The following is a 25,168-nucleotide window of genomic DNA, read 5'->3' as shown; positions in this document are numbered from 1 at the left end:
GGCTCAAATTTACAATCCCAGCTATTTAGGGAAGGAGATGTAGGTAGGAAGATCATGGTCTGAGAAAGGCCCTGAGCAAAACACTGGAGACTTTATTTAAAAAATAACTAAAGTGATAAAGGGTTGGGGTGCATGTGGCAAGCATTAGAATTGCCTAACAAGCAAAAAGCACTTTGTTCAAACCACAATACTTTCCCCCCATATTTACTGTATGCCAATTGGTTATTTATGTCTGTTCATGAATTTAGTTCTCACAATTCTCTGATGTGTAATTATTATTATTCTCACTAATAGATGGGAAAACTGAAGCAGAGTTTAACTGACTTGCTCTAAGAACACAACTAGTCAGCAGCAGAAAAATAGACACTCAAGTAGCTCATGCTTGTAATCCTAGTTATTGAGGATTGCAGTTCAAAGCTAGCCTGGGCAAGATATTCTGTGAGATTCTTATCTCTAATTAAGCAGGAAAAAGACAGAAGTGGAGCTCTGGTTTAAATGGTAGAGCACTATCCTTGATCAGGAAAAGCTTAGGGACTGTGTGCAAGCTATGAGTTCAAGCCTCAGTCAATGACACACACACAAATAGTAGTAGGAGTAGTAGGAGTAGTAGTAGTAGTAAATATGGATGCAGATGATGCAAAGCAGTCTCTTCTCAACACATTCCGTGTCTCTCTGTGATAATACTTAATGTTTTATAGTACCCTTTAAGTACTTTACATATTTTGATTCATTTAGTCTTCTGGTGATTATAGAATTTTAGTACACATCCAATTTATCCTCCTAATTTTCAGACACGCTGAAAGAGACCATAAACTTTATATTTGAATATGATTGTCTTCCATGGAGTTAGTAATAAAATACTCTTTATTGAGTGGCCATTTTGCTAACCAATCTATAAACGTTATTTTATTTATCCTATAACTTTTCCCTGAGTTAGAGATTACCATCCATGATTTGTAATAAGGGTACTGAGATACTGATAGTGTGGCCAGTCTCTCTTGGAATGGGGCTCAAATCCAGTTCCCCTTGACCCAAAGACCTGAGCTGGCAATGACTATGATCAGAGATAGGAGAGCCACTGCAAGCCCTGCCAAGCTCCTTCCAGTTCTTCCTCTGCATTCCAACAAAATGTGCTGACTTGTTGGGTTCATATTGTTGTGGGAAGAAAATAACAATTTTGTGACTTTTATATCTTATCTGAAATCCAGAGGCTGTAGTCTGACTTTCACAATTGAGCATCCTCAGGATGACTGGGTAAAGCAAACGTGGGAACTTAATTTTGTGTCTGTCTGCACAGAATGGCCTGCAGTATTGCCTTGCTTGGTAGTTTCATGCTAAGTCTTCTCAGCTGGTTTCCAGCCATTTTCTCAGTGAGACAGGGTGAGAAAAAAAAGAATGCCACTGGGCCATTTTGGGCTTTTTCCTTCTCTTCCCACCCCCTCCTTTCCTTTCTTTCCTCTCCCCTTTCCTTCCCTTCCTCCTTCCTTTACCCTCCTTTTCCCTCCCCTCCCCTCCCCTTCCCTTTCCTCCTTTCTCTTTGCTTCCTTTCTTTCCTCTTTCAACATCTTCACACTTCCCCTTTCCTTCCCTTGCCTTTTATGTGAGTACTAGGGCTTGAACTCAGGGCCTAGGCACTATCCCTTGGTTATTTTTGTTCAAAGCCAATGCTTTACCACTTGAGGCTCACCTCAACTTCTGGCTTTTTGCTAGTTAATTGGAGATAAGAGATTTATAACCTTTTCCTGCCTGGTCTGGTTTTAAACCTTGATCCTCAGCCTCCCGCATAGCTAGAATTATAGGCATGGAGCCACCTTCCCTCTGCTTACTGTATACTTGTCATTACATGGATATCTGGTGATGGGGGGGAGAATGCAGAAAATCTATTACTTAACAAAATTTGATACCGACAAGCTTCATAGAAATCTCTCTGCATCATGTTGAAATGTCTCTTTTATGCCCTACTTTTTCCTTCTGAGCACCTATTCTTGATTAGAATTCTGTGCATGGAATCCGCTTTAATTAAAGGCATGAGTTAAGTAGTAGATTGGTGTGATGGCTTAAATTAGTGAAATGGACATTGCATCATACTAACTCAGAAGCATGCACATGTGTGCAATCGTTGATCGGCTGACTTCAACATGTGGATCCATTTCCTTTTCATTTCGCAGATACTAATGGATTGGTGTTCCCAACTAGATGATAAATCCTGTCTACCAATGGCAAAAGGCAGCATGCAGATTCAAGTGAGCTGCCAAACTGAATTTTGTGTTCATCCTGCTTAGCCTTGACAGGTTCTATAGCTTGCACTTTTAGTGAGCATTTTTTGTTCACACTACCTCTTCTTAACAAGCTGGAATGATTTAATCACAATGGAAAGACTTCACAGCACTAGTACGGGAAATCTGGATTGGAAACAACTAGCTAAACTTTTACTCCCAACAGCATCTATGCCCACATTGGGACATAGAGTGCCTTTGTTGAAATGTTGCTTTCACTTCATGTTTAAAACTCCAATTTTTTTTTGGTTGCAACTCTTCATTCATTCATGTTTCCATTTACTCGTGTGTGTGTGTGTGTGTGTGTGTGTGTGTGTGTGTGTGTGTGTGTGTGTGAGAGAGAGAGAGAGAGAGAGAGTATGTTTTGGTGGGTGAGACATATGTATGTGTGTGTATATATATATGTATATATATATATACTTATATTTATACAGAGAGAGAGCACAAACACATATGAACTCCAAAAATATACTGCATTTTCTCAGCAGTTCATTAAAACTGGAATTGATCTATTTTATTATGATGTTGTACTATCTCCTTATTACAAAAAGAAGTCACAACAAAGAGTTTGAAATCTTGTGGCAAAAACCTGTTCACTTTTAATGATTTAATCTCACTATCTGTCCAACAAACACTTTTCTAGCAAGTCATAGTTTCAACAATGCACAGGTATGTATAATTTGGTCCTTTTGGTTTAGTATTGACTTGTGTCTAAATAATAATAACAATGTGTGAGGATAAGTTCTGGAGGCAATTTCTGTGGCAGTGTGCTCAGATGAAGTCATTATAATGCAACTTAACAAGAAATTAGATTTTGTGCTAATGTAATGAAAGCAGATGACAGATGTTTTTGTGTGGTAGGGACAGAGTTGGGCATATTGATAGAGAAGTTATGTTGGACATAAAAGTTTACATCAAGTATTCTAACAATTCTGAGAGAGACAGACAGACAAACAGAGACAGAGACAGAGATAGAGACACAGTCAGGCTCCATTTAGAGAATACCTAATACCCTGTGGGCATTGTTCTCTGGAATCATGTAGGTTCCTAGTTTAGGGACTGACAAAATAACCTTTCCAGTTTAGAGCAAGTAAAAATTCCAGTCCTGTGCTGCCTGCATTTCTTAGGTTCACCTGCATGCTATGTGGTTGGGGACTGAAAGTGGAAACAATAGTAATGTCCTATTGCCCCTGAAATTCTGCTGGATGGCTAAACTCACACAGCATTTTTGCTGTGGAGGTCACCCGACTGCTGACCAGGCTTTCTTTGGCTGCAAAAGCAATGCTGCAGCATTTTATAAAATCCCTGAAGTGGTGGTAATCAGGGCCAACCCCAAACTCACAGTGTGTTTCCATTGTCCTTGCTTTAAGCCTTGCTTCCCCTTCTGTACATGGGGTTTCCTGGACAACATAGCCTGGGCAGTGCAGTACCTCCTTTCCTCAGTCCCTTCCCAGTCTTCAGAGATGGTACAGAAGCACACTGTGAGATAAACCACATACTTTTGGGGAGACTTAAAACACACAACTTCAGGGAAAAGTAATTTAGTGCTATTCTCTCTAATTTCCTAATGCTTAGAAGAGTACAGAATTTTGTAGGCTTCTCAATGGTGAACACTGTGCTAGGGAAGAAATGAAGAAAGGACTTTTCTTTTACACTTGTAGGTACTCAGGAAATGTGTGTGTGTGTCTCCCTGTGTGTGTGTATTTCTATGTCTATGTGTGTTTGCATGCGTGTGTGCCTGCCTGCCTATATTGAATGCAGAGCCTAGATGCTATTCTTGCTCAAGGTTGCTACTCTTATAACTTGAACCACAGCTCTACTTCCAGTTTTTTGATGGCTATTTAGAGATAAGAGTCACAAATTTTCCTGCCTAGGCTGGCTTTGAGGCTTCCAACTGCCATCCTGAGTAGGTGGAATTATAGACAGGAACCATCAAAGCCAAGCTTTGGGGGTAAAATTTCTGAAACTGTTAAGAGTTGTTTCAGAGTCCTCTGACGTTGTAGGTAACAGGATTTTCTGCAAAAGTTACATTCCTCCATCTTAAAATCATTTATAGCAGATTGCCTTACATTTTGCTAATGGGTTCTCACAGACTAATGATAACATATTAACCACTAAGCTTTACTACAAAATTACTTCTCCCAACTAACTGTTAGCAAATATCCTGTATTAAGTAATTCCCTTCACATAAACACTTCGATTTTTTTCACTGGTTAGTAGTCACACTTCAGTGAGTCTATTTTATTAGTTCTAACAACAAATTTTAATAATTGCTTCTGATAGTTATATAGCCTGCTCTTCAAGTAGGAGGCTTGAATTTCTAATTCCAACTCTCCCTCCTCCAACATGTCAACCCACTGGCATTTCAGAACTCAACATCTAGCCTTCAGATCTTTTCCTTGTGGTGAGTTTTCTGTATTTCGTTAATAGACTTGTATTCTCTTGGCAACCTGCCAGAAGCAGACAGTATTTTATTTAATAATACAAAAATGTTACCTAAATGTTGTAATCAAATAATGAGTAAACGTAGTCAGATCACCAGGAAGGAATGTATAAGCCACTGTGGGTGATGTAGTTAGTATATTCAAGATATTTCATTCTTCCTGAAGCAAACTACCACAGATCTTGTGTCTTGAGATAGCAGAAATGTCTTATCTTATAGTGCTGGATGTTAGAGGCACTAAAATGAGTTGATACAGAGGCTCTCCTTCTGGAAGCTTTAGGCTACTTTTAATTTCTGCTTCTAGAAGCCATGTGCATTTGTTTGAGGTGTCCTACTTTCCATCATGCTGATCTCTGTCGCTCCCCACCCCCCCACTCCTCCCTCTTTCAATCACAAGAACACTTAGGAGCACATTGGTTGTACTTGGGCATGCTAGACACGCCCCTATCAATCAAGTGTAAGGTTTATTTTTTCCCCTACCCACCACCCCACCCTCTACAGGATGTTGTACTATGTGTTCTTCATGACTAGCACTCTGATTGAAATGAGATAAAATCTTCGTGTCAATTTGGTTTGCAGTTCCTTAACAGGATTCCTTTTTAAAGGGTTTATTTTCTTTCTAAAGACAAATTTAGGAATAGGAAGTGGGAAATGAAATTCCACTACCCCTATAATTACACATGACAATGTTGTTGAAATGGAAAAGTTCAATTTTTACAAAGTCACTTGACAGTGGGTTTTAAACATTCATTTTGCTTAGTTATTCCTGCATATCTAATGCACAGAAATTATTAGTTACCTTTCTCCAATTTTTCTTCTCTACTGATACCTTAGAATTGAGTTGTATAACTTGATTCCACAGATTTGACAGGTGCTGCCAACCTCTCCAATCTGTGAAAATTGTGTATCCTTAACTATAAGAAATGAAAAGGTGTGAAGATTGGAAAGAATGATCATTTTCTCTCCCTTCCTGAGATGTTTTCATGTTACCGGAGTGTCTAGGTCAGTCCTTTGAGTTGGATGAAGTTATGAGAACTACATCTAGACACATCGATATTTCATTCTCGCACAGCATTGAACAGGAGGCACTGGTGTGGCAGAATCCTGTTTTGTACACGTCAGTGATTTTTTCCATGGTGTGCTGAGCAAAGTGAAAGGCAACTGCTAATATGTTTATTAACTTCCAGAAATTCACTCCCAGTGTTTGCCTTGCACAAAATAGATATGTTGAGCCTTGTCCATGTCACCAAACATTGCTCTGAATGGCATTGGAAGAGGCTGGAAGGCCTGAATAGGAGGCATATTTAGCAGTTGAGAGGTGGGCTCTGGGCACTGGGAGTACCTCATTCTGCCTTAGTTTCCAGAAGTAGTTCCTTTAAGCGTGATGAGTTTACAGGACTTGTAATCTCCTCTGTATGTTGGTGACTATGTGACCTCTGAGTTATCTGCATTTTTCAGCAGTTCTCAGGAATATAGTTTAAGCATCCTCAAACTTCTAAGATCAAATTGTGTTAAATGCAATAAGTAATTTTGATTAGACTCTTACTGTACTTAGGTGCTGTGGGTTCCCATGAATGGGAATTCCTTCTTCCATACCTTACAAGGACATTGTACACTAAGCCTTTTAAATAGACTAGATTGTTTGTTTGTTTTTTTTATCTTTTCATTGGTCATAATGTTTCTAATGTTAAACTATAGGAAAAGCAAAGGAACATCATGTTTTATTCCACAATGATCCTGCCTACCTCAAATATTATTTTTGAGATCTTGGGACCCACAATTAGAAACTGAACCATGGGGGTCTGAGACTTTTCCCTTAGAGACCTTATTGTCTCTGGAGGAGTGTTTTGTGGTGTCTAGCTAAAGAATATTGATAATGGTTTGTTGAATGACTTTGTTTTCGGATTTTCTTTAAGTAGACACTAGACTCATTTTAGAGCAGGAACTTGTTGACTTGTTCATTAAATATGTGCAAAGTCTTAAGTAGGCTTGTTGTTCAGCAGAACCAAGACATTTTTATTGAATGGTTTCTTTGATCTTTTTATATGGACATTCAATAAATAGTACAGCAGAAAAAATTTCAAGCATGAATCTTTTGACCAAATACTCCAAGGTTCCACTTGATCCATCACAACCTGAACCAGAAATAGTTCTTTCTTTGCTTTTTATAGACCAGTGGCAAACAGGCATTGAACTTGAATTTGCAAAGTGCGATTAAAGGCTACCTACCTGGTTATTAAGAATTAAATAGTCCTAGCATTCATGAAGTAAAAATAGCATACAATTACTGTTACTTAGAATTCAAACTAAATTGTCTGGAATCTGACTGCCTCATTCTACTGGAAAATATTTCATAGCTTCCACTACAAAATGCAGGTAAATAGGTAATAGGACTTCCTGCATGATTTCTCTTAGGTTGAATTTTCAATTCACAATAAATCTGATTTTAAAATTACTTTTTAAATTTAATTCATCATTCGCAGTTTAGTTCAGACTTCTTGTCAACCTTGTTGTCACGACACACTTGTGTCCACTAGTACTTGTTCATGGCTAGAATCACTGACACATAAACTTTACAGTTCAAATATTGCTTATGCATAAACCTTCTTTCACCTCCAACTTCCCAAATTTTCCTTGTCTTTAGACAACCTGATATAGATTGCAAGTGTTCAAAAGTAAGCAAGGAGGCTTCAGGGCTTTATCTGCTACTAAGTGGGTTCAGAGAAAAATTAGGTTAAGATGAAATATCCAAGAGAACTTTGGTTTCTGAGGTACTAAGCCGTTAGGCCTTGTGCTTCATGATTCAGCCATAAGTATAGGTAATATGGCCCTCTTCTGGAAGCATAAGACAGCCAGCATGTCAGTTGTCCTATGACTCATGACAAAGGAAGAGTCAACTCACATTCATGACCCCACTTTTTACTTCAAGGCCTAACAGCTATGTACTTGGGTTTCTATTAGGGAAGAGCTTTTTATTCAGTACAGACTGTTTTTCTGACAGAACAATCTAAACAGTTATCTGATTACCAAAGAAAGGATAGACACATCTCTCTCTGTGGGTTCACCAGATGCCAAGATAATGGCAACATTTCCTGAGTCATAGAAATTATTTATTATGTAGTAAAGCCTTTAGTTTAAAAGGACCCTTTCACTTCTTAATAAGTATTTTCCCAACCTTTCTACTTTGAAAGAATTCAGCAGGGACGAATGAATAACTATTTCATTTCTAAGTTACTATGTGGGTGTCTCTTGAAGGACCTGATTTTGAATTAGAACAAACAAAAAATAATATGAATACTGGTTCCTTTTTTCTTTTCTATTCATGGAGTGTGAACCTGCAGCTTGTAATCAATTCAACCTGACATTTCTTTCCATGTTATTAGCTTTCAATGTTTTGTAATTGTGAAATTACAACTAAGTACACATATTGATTATACTGAAAATGCTGCCTGGCTTGGTATGTCAGGGCAAATTTTATGGGAATTAAAATAAATTTAATAATAACTTCCCAAGAATTCTAGCTTCCCTTCTTGTAAGTGTCTTCCAAATATCTCATCTGTTGTTCAGGAAATCATTTTTTTTTAATCTGGAAAATAATTCAGACAAAATGGAATAACTGGAATTTATTCCAGAGAAAAGTTAGCTTTTCTTTCTCTCTAGGAATAATGTGGGCATAATGGGCTCAAAATTTGAGAAACTTTTATGCATTTGAATATATCAAATATTTTACTAAACTAAAAGGTCATAGGGCATTACATTCTAGTGAGTGAATGAATAAAATTGGTAAGGTTAGATATAAAAATATATGTGATTCCAACTAGATCTACCAGTACTATAGATGATTATTTAAGATGTTTGGTCTTCTACACCAAGAAGTTTTTGAATAAAGAATGAAATAACACCCTTAGTTACACCCAAAAAAATCTAGTCTCAAAATTTTACAGAAGCATTAGAGCAATTATTTTCAAAGTGTGATCCAGGAAGTCTTCAGAGGCCAACAGCGGAATCAGATGTCATAAGACCTTCCAAATTAGGTTAATTTTTTAAATTAAAAACACTAAATTTTATTTTCCCTTTTGTTCTTTTTCTTTCATGAGGATTCACATCAAGCATTCAGAGACTCCATGATGTGATATTGGAGCAGACTGAATGTAGAAAGCTGAAGCACTCAGGTGTCTTTTTATTAAAAACATGGACAAAACAATGCTCTTCCCTTCCAAAAATATCTTTTTAAAAACAATATAATTATCTTAAAACTGTTATATTATGTTAACAGCAATCAGTTTATTTCTAAATGAATTAATAAATATTAATAGAGTAAACAGCCATATATATGCAAAATATAACTTTGGAGCCTTATATAATTTTCAAGAGTGAAATCTGAGGTCAAAGGCCAAAGCATTTGAATATATCTATCTGCTCTAGAAAAGTGCTGGTTCAGTTATGGTAAACAAAGTGCTCTGTGTCTTCTGGAATATAAGGCAATTTATACCTCCATTTAGTTCCAAGTAATACATAATTAATCACACATTCTTGTAACTTGATCTCCCCCATCTATTGGGATTGGAACCCAGGGCTTAGAGCATGGTAGGCAATTGATCTACCACTTGAGCCATACCTCCAGCCCATTAAATGTAGTGTGTGTGTGTGTGTGTGTGTGTGTGTGTGTGTGTGTGTGTGTGTGTGTGTGTGTGTGTGTGTGTGTGTGTGTGTGTGTGTGTGTGTGTGTGTGTGTGTGTGTGTGTGTGTGTGTGTGTGTGTGTGTGTGTGTGTGTGTGTGTGTGTACCAATCCTGGGCCTTGAATTTACCTGGATGCTGTCCCTGAGTTTCTTTTGAAGCTCAAACCTAACACTGTATCACTTGAGCCACAGCTCCAGTTCTGGCAGTTTCTGCCAGTTTTTGGTAGTTTAGTGGAATTAAGCATCTCATAGACTTTCCTGCACAGCTGGTTTCAACCCATACTCCTCAGATCTCCTGAATAGCTAGGATTGCAGGCATGAGCCACCCATGTCCAGCTTGCATCCTGGTTTTGAGGCAGAGATTTCTTCCTAATCTTTGCTAAGGATGTCTTCAAATTTGAAATCCTCCCACCTCTACATACAGCATAGGATAGTAGATATTTTCCTTCTTTCTCATGGTAGTGATTACTAGAATATGATACATTTTCTTCACAAACTAGATCAACTTTTGATTATTTCCTAAATCCAGCATATTTCCTCATCCTGTACTGTGTTCTGTATCAAATTTTGTTCAACATTGATGTGTCTCAGTGGTGTGAGACATGTTATAGTTGATGTATTACTAATAGCAGTTGAAAGTCTAGAGTGAGAGAATTAACGTTTTTGTTTGTTTGAAACAGCAGTTTTGATTCAGGATTTTATAGGTGATAATGTCACTCTGGCTTGCCTTTTAAATAACAAGTTGACAAGGATTATGCTAGTAGTGGGTCCTACATGTCAAGGTGGAAGTTAAGTTGAAAATCTCTAAAGCAATTAATGTAGCCTTCATAGAAATGGCTTAATCCAACACACATTTCATGGTTTATTATTGATCTGACTAGAGTTCACATACAAATGACAGCTGAAGTAAAACCTGGCATTTTCCAGAGTATAGACAGCATCTAGTACATTGCTTAAAATAATGTAGAATCATTCAAAGGATTTGCATGGACCTATACATTTTTGTGAAGAGAGAAAATTCTAATTCCAAGCTAAAACTCTTTGATCTGTTACATTTTAAACATTAACTGCTTCCATAGGTGTGAGCACTGTCAAATATAAATTATATAGAGTAATTTTGGAGTTTAAATAGTCAATGCTTAAGAGCTATTTCTTTATGTTAATGGTGAATAATGTGTGCTGCTACTTTATGGAGCAAGGAATAGGTGAATATGTATAAAAATTGCTCTGCTATTAATATGTTGTTTCCTTCATGCATTGTCATTTTTGTTCTTCCATGGATAATTCAGCTGTAACTGAGAACGGTTGAGCTAAGCAGCTGTTGTAAACTGTAGGCTTAACTCATGGGACTAAAACTTTCTGATTTTGTTGCTGATGTTTTACTCACTAAGTGACTTTCTTCCTTGTAACCAAATACTGCACATATTTGATTGCAAAATGGATTAGTCCTTTCATTGTACAGAACATAACATACCAAAAACAAGCAGATAAGTGCTTTATATAAAGTCACAGAGTAAGAAACAAAAATCCATATGTTCTCATTGTATTCCTTAAGTGTACATCTGGAACTCAATGCAAAGTGTACAGCTAACAATCTCCTTTTTCTGAATTGGCACAGTGCTTGCTAACTGATAGTTTATCATGTATTCGGTGTGTGTGTGTGTGTGTGTGTGTGTGTGTGTGTGTGTGTGTGTATGTGTGTATGTGTTGTTTGGAGAACTACTCTTTGTCCCATAGTTTTGAGTATTTCCCACAGTCCTTTGTCTCTCATTAGTTAGTAATATGTATTAACAGAATGATTGAATAACTAAATGAATAAGTGCATTCCTGATGAGAGATTCTTCCTAAGAGAGAGCTCTAGAAACTGCTGTTCTGGAAGGCAGTCCCAGTCCAACTGCCACTGGCTTCAGAAACAATGCTCTGATAATGTTTCTCATATTGAATTATTCATAAGGATGCAGTTCTAGCAAATTTCCCTTTGTGTGGATGATTTGAAAACACAAGTCTAACACAAAGTATTTACAGACTAGTTTTCTCAATGTGGTTACTTAACAAACTTCAATCAGGCACTGCTAGTGATTTCAACAGAAATAGGATTTGAACTGAGACCCAGGATGTGTGAGTTCTGGATCTCAGTTTTCCACTTCTTAAAGTAAATCAAAATTGACATGTTAAGGTGCATCAAAATGATATAAAACAGATGAATTATTATTGATGCTCTGTCTTGATCCATGGTTATTTTCACATTTTAAGTCCCTCTGTGGTGATATGGCATACTTCACAGGTGGCTTCTAATCTGGTCTACCAACCCTAACATTTAATTTCTAAAGAAAGGCTGATTTCTTTTCAACTTGAAAGAGACATTTTCTGAATCTAGCGTATCCAGATGTCATTATCTAAAATGCTCAGAGATCTGAGTCCCAGCATGTCACAGAATTGTTCCTTTTAAGCCCACAAGTACATCAGTGAAAAATATAAAAATACAGATCTATAAAATATATAGATACAAAAAATGTATAAGTATCTTTAAAGGCCTATAAAGTATGAATGTTCTAAGAGAAATAGCCTATAATAGAGTTAGGAAAATAAAGCGTTTTTACCCAAATATGTAACCATTGACTTGGACTTCAGCATTATGTTGTAATCTTTGTTCATTTTTCATGTATTTATTGAATATCTAGTATAATCAGGCCCTATGCTTAGAATGAATCCCCCAAAAGAAGCTGGATGGACATGCACTCCTTAGTTTGCTAATATCTAAGAAGAAGGGAAAAAATCCTCAAACTACAACAAACTCAGGACTATTTAAGTACTATCACAATCTATGGGAACATAATGGAAATAATGACTGTCTCAGGGTTTTTGGATGCTGTGGGAAAGAATAGCATTTGAGCTTGGTAAAACAATGTGTAGGAGTGTACCAAATTCTTTTTTAAATGGGAAAAGGGCATCCCCAGATAGAAAAGACAACATGTTCACACCAATGAAGATGTAATAGAACAGAGCCTACGTGGAGACAATGCGAAAATTAGAACAAGTCCTTTTGAAAAGTACTTTGGCAGATTGTTTCAAGATCTATAAAAACTACATACATCTTTAGCCAGTAATCCCACTCATGGGAGTATGAAAAAAATAAAAAAGGAGAAAAGCGTTATTTATTATAGCTAGTATACAAAATTGAAGTGGGTTTAGCATCTAACTTTCACACAATAGGTAAATTATAATATATCTTTTTGATTGATTAATTCTGTTTCTATCAGAACAAGGATGATTACTGTAATTCAAGATGAGAAATGTAGATATGGAGGTGTGGCTTTAGTGGTAAGGCTTGAATTCAGTCTCGAGTACCACACATACATAAAAAAGAGAACAAATGGATAAGCTATCATACAAATACATAAAGTGCATATAAATATATAAAGTGGAACAAAACTATGCTACAACTCTTCTCCTATACTTAGGAGGAGAATCTAAAATCAAAACAGCAACAGTAAAAATTAGTCTCAAATTGTTTCAAAGGTGGTAGACTTGTTAAGTAAAATTTTAAAATTATCCTTTTTTTGGTCCTATCATTTACTAACTCAGCACTTCCTGAATCTACAGGAAATAAATATATATTTTTAAGATGTATAGCTAGGCCCTCTAGCTGAAAACATAGAAGACTTTGTTTACAAACTATTTTGAACAATAGCATTTTATATCTCTATTTTTAATGATTTAAAAAATTACCATTTTTTGAGACAATCTTATTATATATCTCAAACTTGCCTCTAATTCATAATGCTCCTGTGTGGGTATTATAGGTGTGTTCCATTTTTCAAGTCCCAACTTGCATATAGCCTATTCTAGGAAATATTTTCAGAATCCATCCATCCCATCATCTCTAATTTATCTAGATATTTTTTTAACTCCCTATGAATTACCACAAGTGGAAGGCATTGTCTTTTAGTAAGAGACAATCCTAGTCCTTATATCCCCCCAAAATCTTGAAAGAATTAACTTTGACCTTCGAGTTATGAGGTTGGATCACAGTGAACAATGAGCCACTTTTCTGTCAAAGTAAGAGAAGCATGTAGTATAACAAATTTCTCTAAAAGTGTAAAACATGAATTGGAGATTAGCATTGTGAATCCTGAAGAGGTTTTTCTGAAAGCACATCTTTAACAGAATTACCCTTTGCCACTCTACTCTCTGATATAGACATCAGCTAAGAGAAAAACATGACAGAAAAAATCTGTGCATGCATACTGTTGATTCTCCTCTGTGAAACATTTTTTATCATAAATAGACTATCATAAATAGACTCAGAACTTCTTTCTTGGAGAATTTATCATCAAACAATTGAGGAGTATTTGATCTGATTTCAAGGAAATGTTCTTATAAAAGAACGTTTACCTTTCTCTAAAGATATAGAAGGCCACCCTAAGAAAATAACTCAGTACAAATGAAATCCTGGAACAAAAATAGTCCTTAGCTGGATATTTGCAGTTGTGTTGGTGTCATGTGACTCCTGTCCTACTTATCTGTGGGTATAAAAGAGTCATCCCATCTTATAAATCTTATAAATCTCTTCCATGGGCATTAATCTTGCTCACTCAAATACATTTTGAACTAAAATCCACTTTACAAAATCAAGTGTGGGACACTATCTCTGAAAGGATGGCTTGGCATCACTTGCACTCTGCTATGATGTTTACTTCTGTTTCAGTTTCTTGGAGGTGAAAACACTTCTGCTACCACTTTTTCATTTCATCATGAAAACATTCTTTCCATTTTGATTTTGACTAGATGTTCTATTGCAATAGCTTTTTGTGAAGAAGATTTCTGAATTTAAAATTTATTTTAGGGTACAAAGATGGAATGCTTATTGACAAAGCAGACTTTGGGGATCCATTTAATTCACAGAGAAAGAGAGAGAGAGAGAGGGTAGGGGAGATATTTAGTCCTCAGAAAATGCAGAGTCAAGTTTCTTGTTGGCTTTTAATATACACTAAGACTAACCATTCTCTAGAGCACTAGAGATGGTTTAGATTTAGAAAAAATATTTGCTACATAATTAAGAGGCTAACACTTGCTAGTTTACAAATAAAGTTGTTACTTAATCTTTTTTAAGTCTCAATGTATGTATTTTTCTAACTATTACAATTTTCAGGATTCTATGCTATTCAATAGAGCATAAGAGAGCATGATATTTTTGTTTATGTTTGTCTTTCAAAATGCATGAGTATCTAGAAAAATAATCAGTGATATTTTAAAGTACAGATAAGATTAGGGACAAAAAATGCACAAGACAATGTGGAATTTTACTCATTTACGCATTCATTCACTTCTTATCTCTAGCCTATGCTGGCAGGTATTAAATTAGTAGTTAATAAGAGTTTGAAAATACCCCATAGCTTCTAACTAGTGCCACCATTGTAGAGGAAGGGGTAGCAAAAATAGGAAAAATGAAATCAGACAATCTGCTATGATTTTCCACCAGTTCTATTTTTCCTAGCTCTTAAAAAAATGAAAAATGTTCCAGAACATCTCCCTATACGACTTTCTCTCTCAGCTGGAACTTACTTCCTGACATATGTCTTTAAAAGTCAGCCATGCTGCCTACTTCCATTCATCATAACTCCTGCGAATGCAGATGAGAATTTGCTTTAGAAGAGATTCAGCAGCCACTCCAAGAGTTCTGAAAGGAAAATATTCAAAACTTCTCTTTTATTTCATGGTTCCTTGGAACATGCTAGAAGGTACTACTGTCTTTCCCAGATAATGAACATTTTCAATACCTTCCTTTTGCTGACTCCTTCCACTGTTTATGATTCTTATTCTTACTGTTTATAATTCTTAGGATTTGAGAAGGACAAGGAAGTATTGGGGTTTGGAACTGGCCTAAGACTGTGATTCTTTTATCCAAATCCTTATATCTGAGGCTGGCAAGCATGACTGTCTTACTCAGTTTATTGGTTGAGATGGGGTTTCAGTAACTTTTCCCCAGACAGGACAGGAACAATGATCCTCTCAATTTCCAACTCCTGAATAGCTGGATAGCAATTGTGAGCCATTGTACCTGTATTTTTTCTTTTCCTTTCTTTCCTTCCTTTGCTGTCCCCACTATTCCTCTCCCCCTGCCACCTCCAGCTTCCTCCTCCACCCGCATTAACTCTCTCAATATTTCCCTATTGCCAAGAGCACTAATTTAGCTTGGAACTCTTCCAGATCACTCTGTAAGTACGTGAACCTTATGGTTCTAATCTTGAATGCCATGGTCTTGACAGTGTGGAAACTGGTATGAAGAGAGCTAGAAGAGAGAAAGCAGTTGAAGCTGCTCCTGAGAAACCTGTTCCCCAAATCCTTATCTATGATTAAGTCTCCCAGGGGGCCTGAGGATAAACATGGCAGACAGTTTCTGGAGAAACACGGTACAGTCTGCCCTTCTTCAAGCAGTCTTGAAGGATGGGTTAACCTGGTATTCCCTTTCTTCTTTCCAAATTTGTCTTTTTGGAACAGGTATCCACAAATGATAAGTAGCCTCAGAGTTCTGTTTTATAGCTTGAGAGTCCTGAATCTATATTCTCTCCCAACTAGTCTTCCAATGATTCATGTAAACTATACCATATATTATGACCACATGTTTAAAATATCAGCTATCCTAAGAGGAAAGAATAGGAGCTTCACTCATGTATTGGTGTGTGTGTGTGTGTGTGTGTGTGTGTGTGTGTGTGTGTGTGTGTGTGTGTGTGTGTGTGTGTTCTAATACTGGAGCTTGAACTCAAGTCTTGGGCTAAGTCCCTTTGCTTTTTCACTCAAGACTAACATTCTACCACTTGAGCCCACAATCCATTTCTGGCTTATTGGTCTTTAATTGAAATAAGAATCTCATTGGCTTTCTTGCCTGGGCTGGCTTTGAATCACAACCCTCAGATCTTAGTCATTTGAGAAACAATCCTTACAGGCAAGAAAACTCCTGGTGCTTAGTTTTGTATTGTTTATCTTGATGAGATTAGCATCTTTAAAAAATATTGTGTTTAAGTACTTGTACAAAGGAGTTGCTGTTTAACAAAGCAGTTTATGAATACAATGTGTCTTGCACAGAGACCCCTTTCAACATATTCTCTCATCCTTCCCACTCACCCCTTCCCCCTCTCTTCTTAATTTTGTAGGTTATACACTGAATTCTTCTTAGAAGAACCAGTTTTTTGACCTGCTATATTTGAAGAGACTCACCCTATCTTCTTCTTTTTTTCTTTATTGTATGGGTCCTAGGCCTTGAATTCAAGGCCTGGGCATTGTCCCTGAGCTGTTTTGCTTGTAGCTAGCACTGTACCACTTGAGCTACTGCTTCACTTACAGTGTTTACTTTTCTTTTTTATTTTAATTTTATTGTCAAGGTGATGTACAGAGGGGTTACAGTTACATAAGTGATTGCATTTCTTGTCTAACTTGTTACTCCCTCCCTCATTTTTCTCCCTCTTTCCCTCCCTCCATTTTCCTCCCCCAAGTTGTGCAGGTCATTTCCAACATACTGTCTTGTATTGCTGTTGCATAGGTTCCCTTTTCGTCCTTTGTCTCATCATTTTGTTGTTCCCTTTCCCTTCCCTAGTACTGACAAACATATATACAATACCCAGGGTACCAAAATTGAATACAGTGACAACAGGGGATAGGCCATAGAGAGTAAACACAAGAGAAAAAAAAAACTGGTAGAACATTAAAAACAATAGCAACAAAGAAAATCCTCTTGTGTCCATGTGTTGGAGTTCATTTCACTTAGCATCACCTTATATGATCATATGTACATAGCTATTGAGCTATTCTGTCCATCTGCTAAGATTATTCTAGATGTTATTATTACAAATAAGGGAAAATATTTTCTTTATGTTGTTTTTATTTGTTGTCTTGTTTTGGGCAGGAGTGGAAGGGTGGAGGGATGCAAAGAGGGTGAGTAGGGTTGCTTCACTGGAGATAAGACTCATGGACTTTCTTGCCTGGGCAGGCTTCAAACTGCGTTCCTTAGATCTCAACCTTCTGGGTAGCTAGGATTACAAGCCTGAGTCCCGGGCACCAATCCTATCTTCTTTTTAAACATATTTTTGCCATTGGCTTTAGGTCTCCATGCTTTCCATTGTCCTCTTGCCTCTTCATCTTCATTTGTAGTTTCTTCCTCGTTGTAACTTTGTAACTTCAAAGTGAACTTATGCTTGGACCTTAGTCCCCTCTCTTGTGCATCTTGATTGATTTTCTTACGATTTGATAATATATGACTCATAATATAAGATATATTTTAACCCCCTCCCTTTATTTTTGGTAAAGTAGAAAGCTGAGTGCTTAGAACAGAGCTTTTCCAGCTCAGTATTATTGCTATGTAGGGCCAGACAACATTGCTGGGGGTGTTGTCTTACGTGTTATAAGGTGATTAGCACTGTTTTTGGCCACATACAGCCCACATTGTGACAACCAGAATTGCCTTGAGATACTGTCTAATCTCCTGTGATCTGCCTGCTGAGAGGGAGAATTGCCAACCCAAATGTCTGATTTGGAGTTGAGATAAAAATAAAATTCCTCATTAGGAATTATTAGCCCTTGAGTTAATTAAGCTGCTTCAAGTTTTGTTTTGTTTTAATTTGTATCTCTTTAAGGTGCAGAAAAGGAAACAATAACTAAGTCAATATTAGAATCTATATCCAAATGTTTTGTTGTGAATGTTATAGGGAACAGAAAATAACTGGATATGTTTATTTTCTTTATCCCTAAACATTATTGATTAACAAAAAAGGAAGAAGGAGGAGGAGAAGCATATTTTCTTGTTCTTAAAGCACCCACAAAGCAGCATCTTAAGTTAAGAGTCTATTCTATTCCTTGCTAATTGCATCTAGAAAACTAAGAAATCTACAATTATTTTCCCTAAGTCTGGGTAAGCAGACAAATCATTTACTTCTCAGCCTTTCATATTCTTACTTTTAAGATTCAGAAAAAAAAGAGGCAAGGCATCAGTATAAATTATAAAGATCTTTATACATGTAAGGTTGTATGATTATTTGCAGTCAGATGAGAGAACTGAAGCTGAAATGGGAAGTAGAGGTATTTAGCTGAGACTTCCAGAATCTGTGGCAAACAGTTCCACTCTTGCTCCTACCAATTTTTTTTCTTTGGATGAAGAAAACCAAGCCATTCTGTTCCCTCTTTCTCCTTTACCTCCAATGTTTTCCATAAACTCTACCAGCAATATTCTTCTCAACCTAAGTGAACTTAGATGCTATTATTAATTTAATTAATTGATTTTAAATACATATACTTGAAAACAAATGTACAAAACAGAATCTGGTAAAACTATATCCCAAAGCTTTAAACACTTATATTTTATGTTCCTATGGAAATTCCTCTGTAGTGTATTTCAAGTTCAAGCTTGTGCAATAATTAATCTGATCAATTCATTATTAGTGACTAGAAAGTTTCTAGTTTGGGCCCATTCCTGTGATCTATGCACTGTTTTAATAATTTTGCTATTATTACTTTCTCTTAAGGCAATTTTTATTTTTTATTATTATTATCTCTAAGAAGTTGTACAGAGGAGTTACCCTTTAACAAAGCAGTTTATGAACGCAATGCATTTTGATTATTACTTTTTTATGAGAGGTGATGAGTTTTCTTTTTTCCTTTAAAACATGAGAGTCAATTGTTGAAAACTATGCTGTTACTGAATAAATAGGCCAATAAGTAAGTTGGGTACAAGATAACATATATTTCAAAGAACTTGAGAATATTATTTTATGATAGCTGACTCTGAACACAAGAGAGGAAAGGTTTTTTTAAGTCTTGAAAAGACTCAATTTTTGAGGAATATGTTTAAAAATAGTAATCAAATGATAAACTGGGATTTCAGAATTCTAAAGCTCACTTCTAATTTACTTATGATGGCATTCTCTTAGTATATATTCTCAGATTCATTTTTTTAACTAGTGTTGGGTGACAGGTATTTCAAGGCATCAATCCTTGAAAAAACATGAAGATCATTAATGAGCAATGAAAAAGTCCCCAGGGATCTCAATCTCATGTAAATTTTATTCCTGAAGGCTTTTCAATGCTTTTGAGCAAACACATCAGGATACTGTCATTTGAAAATGCTATGGTCTCACAGCTTACAACCTCCTGACAAATTGTACATATAATCACCTAGTTTCCTTGAAAAGTTGTTCCATGTATCTATTATTATGTTATTTGTTAAAACATATATTTAGAGATATATGCACACACACTACTCCAGATGTTTAGCCCTTGCTTACCAAAGAATTTTGTAAATTTCAAAGGAAAGGCACAAAATACATATTTACACACTGGAGAAGACTTTTCTTTCCTTCTATTCTTCAGGATTTGGTAAGCAATGCACATCCTGCTTGTTCGTTTTTATTTTTAATAATTGATCAAATGGCACATTTATTGGGACTTAAATCATTTTTAAAGAGAAACAGTTTTAATTGGCACAGAAAGCATAATGCATTTCTTAATGTTGCATAATTGCCTTGCAGAATCATCTCATAAAAATACTCATATAAACGTGGCATTCCAAAAAAATGCCATTCATTGACTTGGAAATAAAATTATAATTACAATTATAAAGCTTTGAGGAAATTCCAGTAGGAAGGGTTGCATGCTGATTGCACAGTTTAAGGCTTCCAATTTAATACGAAGCAAAAACATGGTAATCATCTGAAGAGAAGCAAATGAGTTTAAGGACTAGGGTGTCTTAAAAAAAAATAGTTTCTTTCCTCCTTAGTGATCATGTGGATTAGAAAGTAATACACAGAAAATTCCCTGTGCATGAATAGTAGTTCTTTATTTGAGTCCACGGCTTACAGGGACGTCTGTACCCCCTATGCGGTCCCACTCCAGAGGGGGAGGGGCAAATTAAACAGCAGCACCTGCCGGGACTGACTGCCTGAGCTGGGAGTGGGTTGGGCTGTGTACCAACAGCCCAGTCAACTGCAGACGGAACTGCAGCATCCCTTCCTGCAGTAGCGCGTCAGCCATTGGCTCCTCGGTGGCACGTGACGGATGGAGCCTTTTCTGTGTCTTTTTTCGCCCATCTGTGTGCAGGGCACTGATAGGCCAGGCTGATGCGCAGGCAATTTATCATCTTGATCTCCCACTGAGTCAGGGAGCTCTCCTGTCACCAGTATTGATTTCAGAGGATGGACTAAATTTCCTAGGATTTCCATTAAGAATTAAGAAAAAAGCTCTAAGCACGCAGGGTAGCCAGACAGACATGGATATGAGATGGCACTGTGAAAACTTGCAGGTAGCTTCTTCTAATCACAGCCGCTGCTCAGCACAGCTTACAGTCTGCAGCATGCAGGGTTTAAGATATCAGAAGCTTAAAAATAATAAGAGGAATGGAAAATACGAGCAAACTCATTTGGATAAACTAATTTTAAAGAGATTTCTATGAGAGTTATTTCTTCTGGGAGATTGCATGTCTAATTTATGCACGCTGTCTTATGAAATGTAAAAGGATTGTTTGAAAATTTTAAAATGTCCTTAAACCCTGAGCATGGTTGCTTCTAGTTTTGTCTGCCGCTTTTTGTGTGTGCGCTTCAGAGGTTTATCAGCATGCTTGTGGGGGAAAAAACAAACAAACCTGGAAGGTGTGTGTGTTTGTATGTGTGTGTGTGTGTGTGTGTGTGTGTGTGTGTGTGTGTGTGTGTGTGTGTGTGTGTGTGTGTGTGGCATATATATGTATATGTGTATTAACTTGGGTCATGTAAAAGCATGAATAAAAGCTGCTATCAATACTTGCCAGACTGCTTCATTTTGTTAATGATCTAGTGAATATTTTGCTTAAATATGATTAGATTCCGGCCAGGCATGCTTTTGCGGCAGAGTGGGATTTTTGTTGAGAATTGGTAAAAGTGGAATGTCTAAATTAAATGCATGTTTGGTAAAACAAAAAAAATGTATTACTAATCAATGACTAAACTTGATTAACTACCGGAGATATGTTGTGATGTTAAGACTGGAGTAGTATTTATTTGCAATAATCTGCTTTGACAATGGGTGTCTGGAATAAGGAAAGTGCTTGTATTTTTTAAGCATAAATGTGTTGATTTCAAAGGTAGGAAGATTTCAGCCTTTAGAAATTGCTTCTCAGGTGAACGAAAGAATTAAGTATCTATCTTTTAGAAATGCTTGAACCCAGGACAAAATTCTGAAAACTGTTGTCTATATATTCAAGAGATCTTTGTGCATGTGAATGGTATGTAAATTCCATGGAGGAATCCTTTTGATACCCTTGTAGCCAATCTTTATTCTTGTGAACAGCAAAAATGCCTTGACATTCAAACATTTCCTAGGCCCATGGGAATTAGAGCTAGAAGAAGCCAGAGTATGACCAGATGGGACTGGCATGCTTGGCAGGGAGTGGAGACAATAGGTGGGGGTGGAGCAGATGGAAGACAGAAGGGACTGTATATTAGAAAAGGGCGGGGGCTGGGGAAGAAGGGTGTGTGCTTCATCCAGAAGGAAGCCTGGCTTCTCTGCTAGGCAACTTCTGATTGTATATTCTTTGAATTATGACATGGAATGTCATGGCTATGGAGAAAACTGTGTTAAATTAAATAGCCCCTGTTTCACAGGTGAGAAAAGAAATCCCATCAAGAGAAGCTGTTGTACCAAATTTATAACTGGTGTATTTGTGGTTTGTGTATGTGTGTGTATTGTTGTTTAAATAGAACCTTTTTGGGGTGTTTTTTTTGTCATTTTCAGAAAAATCAGAGCAAAATTAAAATTAAGCTGTTCTATTATTTGAGTTGGTGGCATCTAAATAGAAGTAAGGCACTTCACTGAATTTGTTTACCAGACCTAGACTATCATGTATCCAGTAGTGTTTTGCAAAATTTTCCCTAAGTAAGATTTTACTTGCCATTCACTTACCATTACTTCCAAGCTTGAAGTAGGTGTTCGTTTTTAGAATAATAGGTGAATTTTTGTTTGAGCATTTGTAGATCTCATCACAAAGCCTGAAATGTTCATTCAAATTCTGTAATGAAATTAGCCTCTCAGTTCCTTCATCAAGACTTTTTTCATGCCTAAATTCCAGCGAGCTTGTCATAAGCTTTCCCTCCAATTATCAGAGGACTGGAGGAAGATAAAAAAAAAAAATAATTTTCTTCTGAATTCTCTGATTTTTTTCAAATTTTGGCTTGAACCCAAAGTAACAAATTCTAACTACAAGTGAGTTTGACCATAATCAATGTTGTCCAAATGCACTTAAAAGTGCAAAATTTAAAATGTTTAAAATGCACATATTTTTGTCCCTGAGTCACTCATACATGGCTTGTTAATCATTTAGTTGATAGAACTTGCACATGGCGAGAACTTCCCATCTCTAAAGGAACTTTGTTCACGTTGCATGTCTTTTTTTGAGTTACTTTTTTGAACCAAGGTTTAGCAAGTAGTTGTCTTTACCTTCGGTAACTTGAGGCAAATTATACTTACTATACTTGAATCACTTATTCAAATACTCCTTCAGTTGAAGAACAAAGCCAATTTCTTGTTATTTCAACAGCAATTTTCCTTACAAATTAATAAAAAGTATCCACTAACCAGTAAAATGCTCCTCTACTGGCAAATACCCTCTAATATATCTAGAATGAAAGAAGTTGGGCAGATATATTTTGGAAGGATGATTGCTGCTCATTAAGCCAAATGACCCAATGTGAAGGATATTTTCATTGAGTATAAAATCACAATTACTTGATTAGCCAGGAGCCACCTTCTCTTACAGGCAAAGAGGAGAGAATTTGGAAAAATCCTGTAGCAATATTTAGTATGGTCATAATAGCATTTGAAATCAACTGCCAAATAATTTTCTCAGCAAGACATTAACCAGGGAAATGCTTGAATATTTACAAAATAATTAGTGATGCAGCATTACATATTAAAGATGTTTTGGGTGGTTATGATGAAATGTTACTGTCTGTGTGCCTTCCATATGCTCCTTTAATTTATGAAATGTGTTCATCCCACAGCATCTGGGTGCATTTATAAACTACAAGTACAATCAATTAACTGTACGATGGGTACAGTTGGCAGAAATCTAATTGATGGGAAAATCCTTCTTAGTTTATGCATTTTAGCTTTCATATGGGAAAAAACACATAACCAAAGACTTCTTTAAGACTCCCCCCCCCTCTATATATATGACTTAACTATTCCAAGAACTACCATTTCTTACTGTTTGGTAAAGGATTTATTTATTTATAAAAAGAAGATTTTTCTGTGTTAAAAGTATGCTTTCAATCCCAGCATTGTGAGCACTTGCAAAATCCACAAGTGAATACTATTATCAAATCTGCAATTATACTTGCACTGAGTGGTATCTTTACTCATTTTGTTTCTCCTTTTCCCCTCATTCACCCTATTACCTGTTGTTTTATTCCTCTACAGTTTTTCCTGTGGTTGATGGGCTCAAACATCTACAGATAGAAAAGATGGTGTGGTACTAGAACTCAAAAGTATTAATATGTTATATATTAAATAAGCAAAATGTACCACTTTATAGATTATTGAGTATTCTTACACTTTGAGATTCTTTGACTTCTACTAAGGTTACTAATATTAACTTAGAACAAATGATTTCACTCTCTGCTCTCTTATTTACTTTACTTGATATTTGATATGTGAATGTCCCTGGTGCTTTTCTCCCTTTTTAGGTACCCTGGCCTAGAGAATGTAACTAAGCATAGATTGTGGAGGCAGTAAGTGATGTCCAGTGTGCAGAAGAATTAGAGAAAGTCACAGATAACTACAAACCCATGGGTATATCCAGCATCTCCTAGAAGAGTCAAGGCAGAATGAATATAAACTGAATAGAATAGCAATTATGAACAAGAAAAATATATGAGTTTTCTATTTTGTATCGTAAATTGTGTGTGATTATCACTACATATTTTCATTTGCTTCTCAAAGTTTCAGCTCCATTTGGATTCACTTGACTAAGCATTAGTAGTTATCTTAGAAGTATCTCTCAAATAATCAATGAATTTTTTATTTCAGTGTTATGCCTTCCATGTTTTTCATTTTTTAGAAAAAGTCATCATGATTTTCTTAAAAATGAAAAGGACTCTAATACACTTCCTAAGGTTTCTCTGCAATCATGATGTAGTGCAAATTTTATATAAAGACATCACTTTTAAAGTATTACTTAGTTTAAAAGGCATAAACTATGCATAGTGGTAGGAATAACCAAATTATTTTAGAGGAGCAAAAAAAAAATCAGTTCCAAAGGACACCAGTCCTTAAGTCTCTTTCACTTCTTTTTCATTTTGAACACAATCAACTCCAAGTCTATTTCAGGATTTTGAACAAAAATCTGTTCACATGTTTACAGTCTAGATTTACTAGTAAATTCGATGTGAAGGTGAGGGTTTAATGGAGACCTAGGCTTTGCATTACTGACTTCCTCACAGTCTTTCAGACTGAAAACTCTACTAAAGTGTAGTCAGAGAAAGGAAAACTATACCAAGTTAGGAAATGTAGCTCAATGGTACAGCATTTTCTTAGCAAGTGTGAGTCCTTAAGTTTGATCTCCAGCACCACCAAAAAAGGGTAAAGTGTACTTTTCCCACCATTCATTCACGAAGTTCGCTTTCTTATAATGAAAAAAATATTTTGTATACAAAAAGGTAGACTGCATATAGAAGTTATAATGTATACCTAATGAAACATGTTTATGTAAAAAGTAAAGCTAGCTTTATGACTTCAAAATATTGCTGTTTTGTTT

General features: G+C 36.2%; 1 protein-coding gene across 49 annotated transcripts in view; it reads left to right on the top strand.

Moving 5' to 3' along the window:
* Positions 1 to 25,168, top strand: part of Nrxn1 (neurexin 1) — a 1,041,346-nt gene that overhangs the window by 969,798 nt on the left and 46,380 nt on the right. The window contains exon 1 of one of the 49 annotated variants that reach the window (XM_070025608.1): positions 20,498 to 20,686. The exons of the other annotated variants lie outside the window; for them this stretch is intronic. Coding sequence (XP_069881709.1) covers positions 20,654 to 20,686 — 33 coding nt within the window. The 5' untranslated portion in view covers positions 20,498 to 20,653. Of the gene's footprint in view, positions 1 to 20,497; positions 20,687 to 25,168 lie in introns of those variants that run through there. 49 annotated transcript variants of the gene reach the window in all.

The sequence above is a fragment of the Dipodomys merriami genome, unplaced genomic scaffold (genome assembly GCF_024711535.1).
Source record: "Dipodomys merriami isolate MVZ:Mamm:240054 unplaced genomic scaffold, mDipMer1.0.p SCAF_17, whole genome shotgun sequence".
Taxonomy (NCBI): domain Eukaryota; kingdom Metazoa; phylum Chordata; class Mammalia; order Rodentia; family Heteromyidae; genus Dipodomys; species Dipodomys merriami.
The sequence above is the reverse complement of the archived record's forward strand: the minus strand, read 5'-3'. Positions and strand labels throughout refer to the sequence as shown.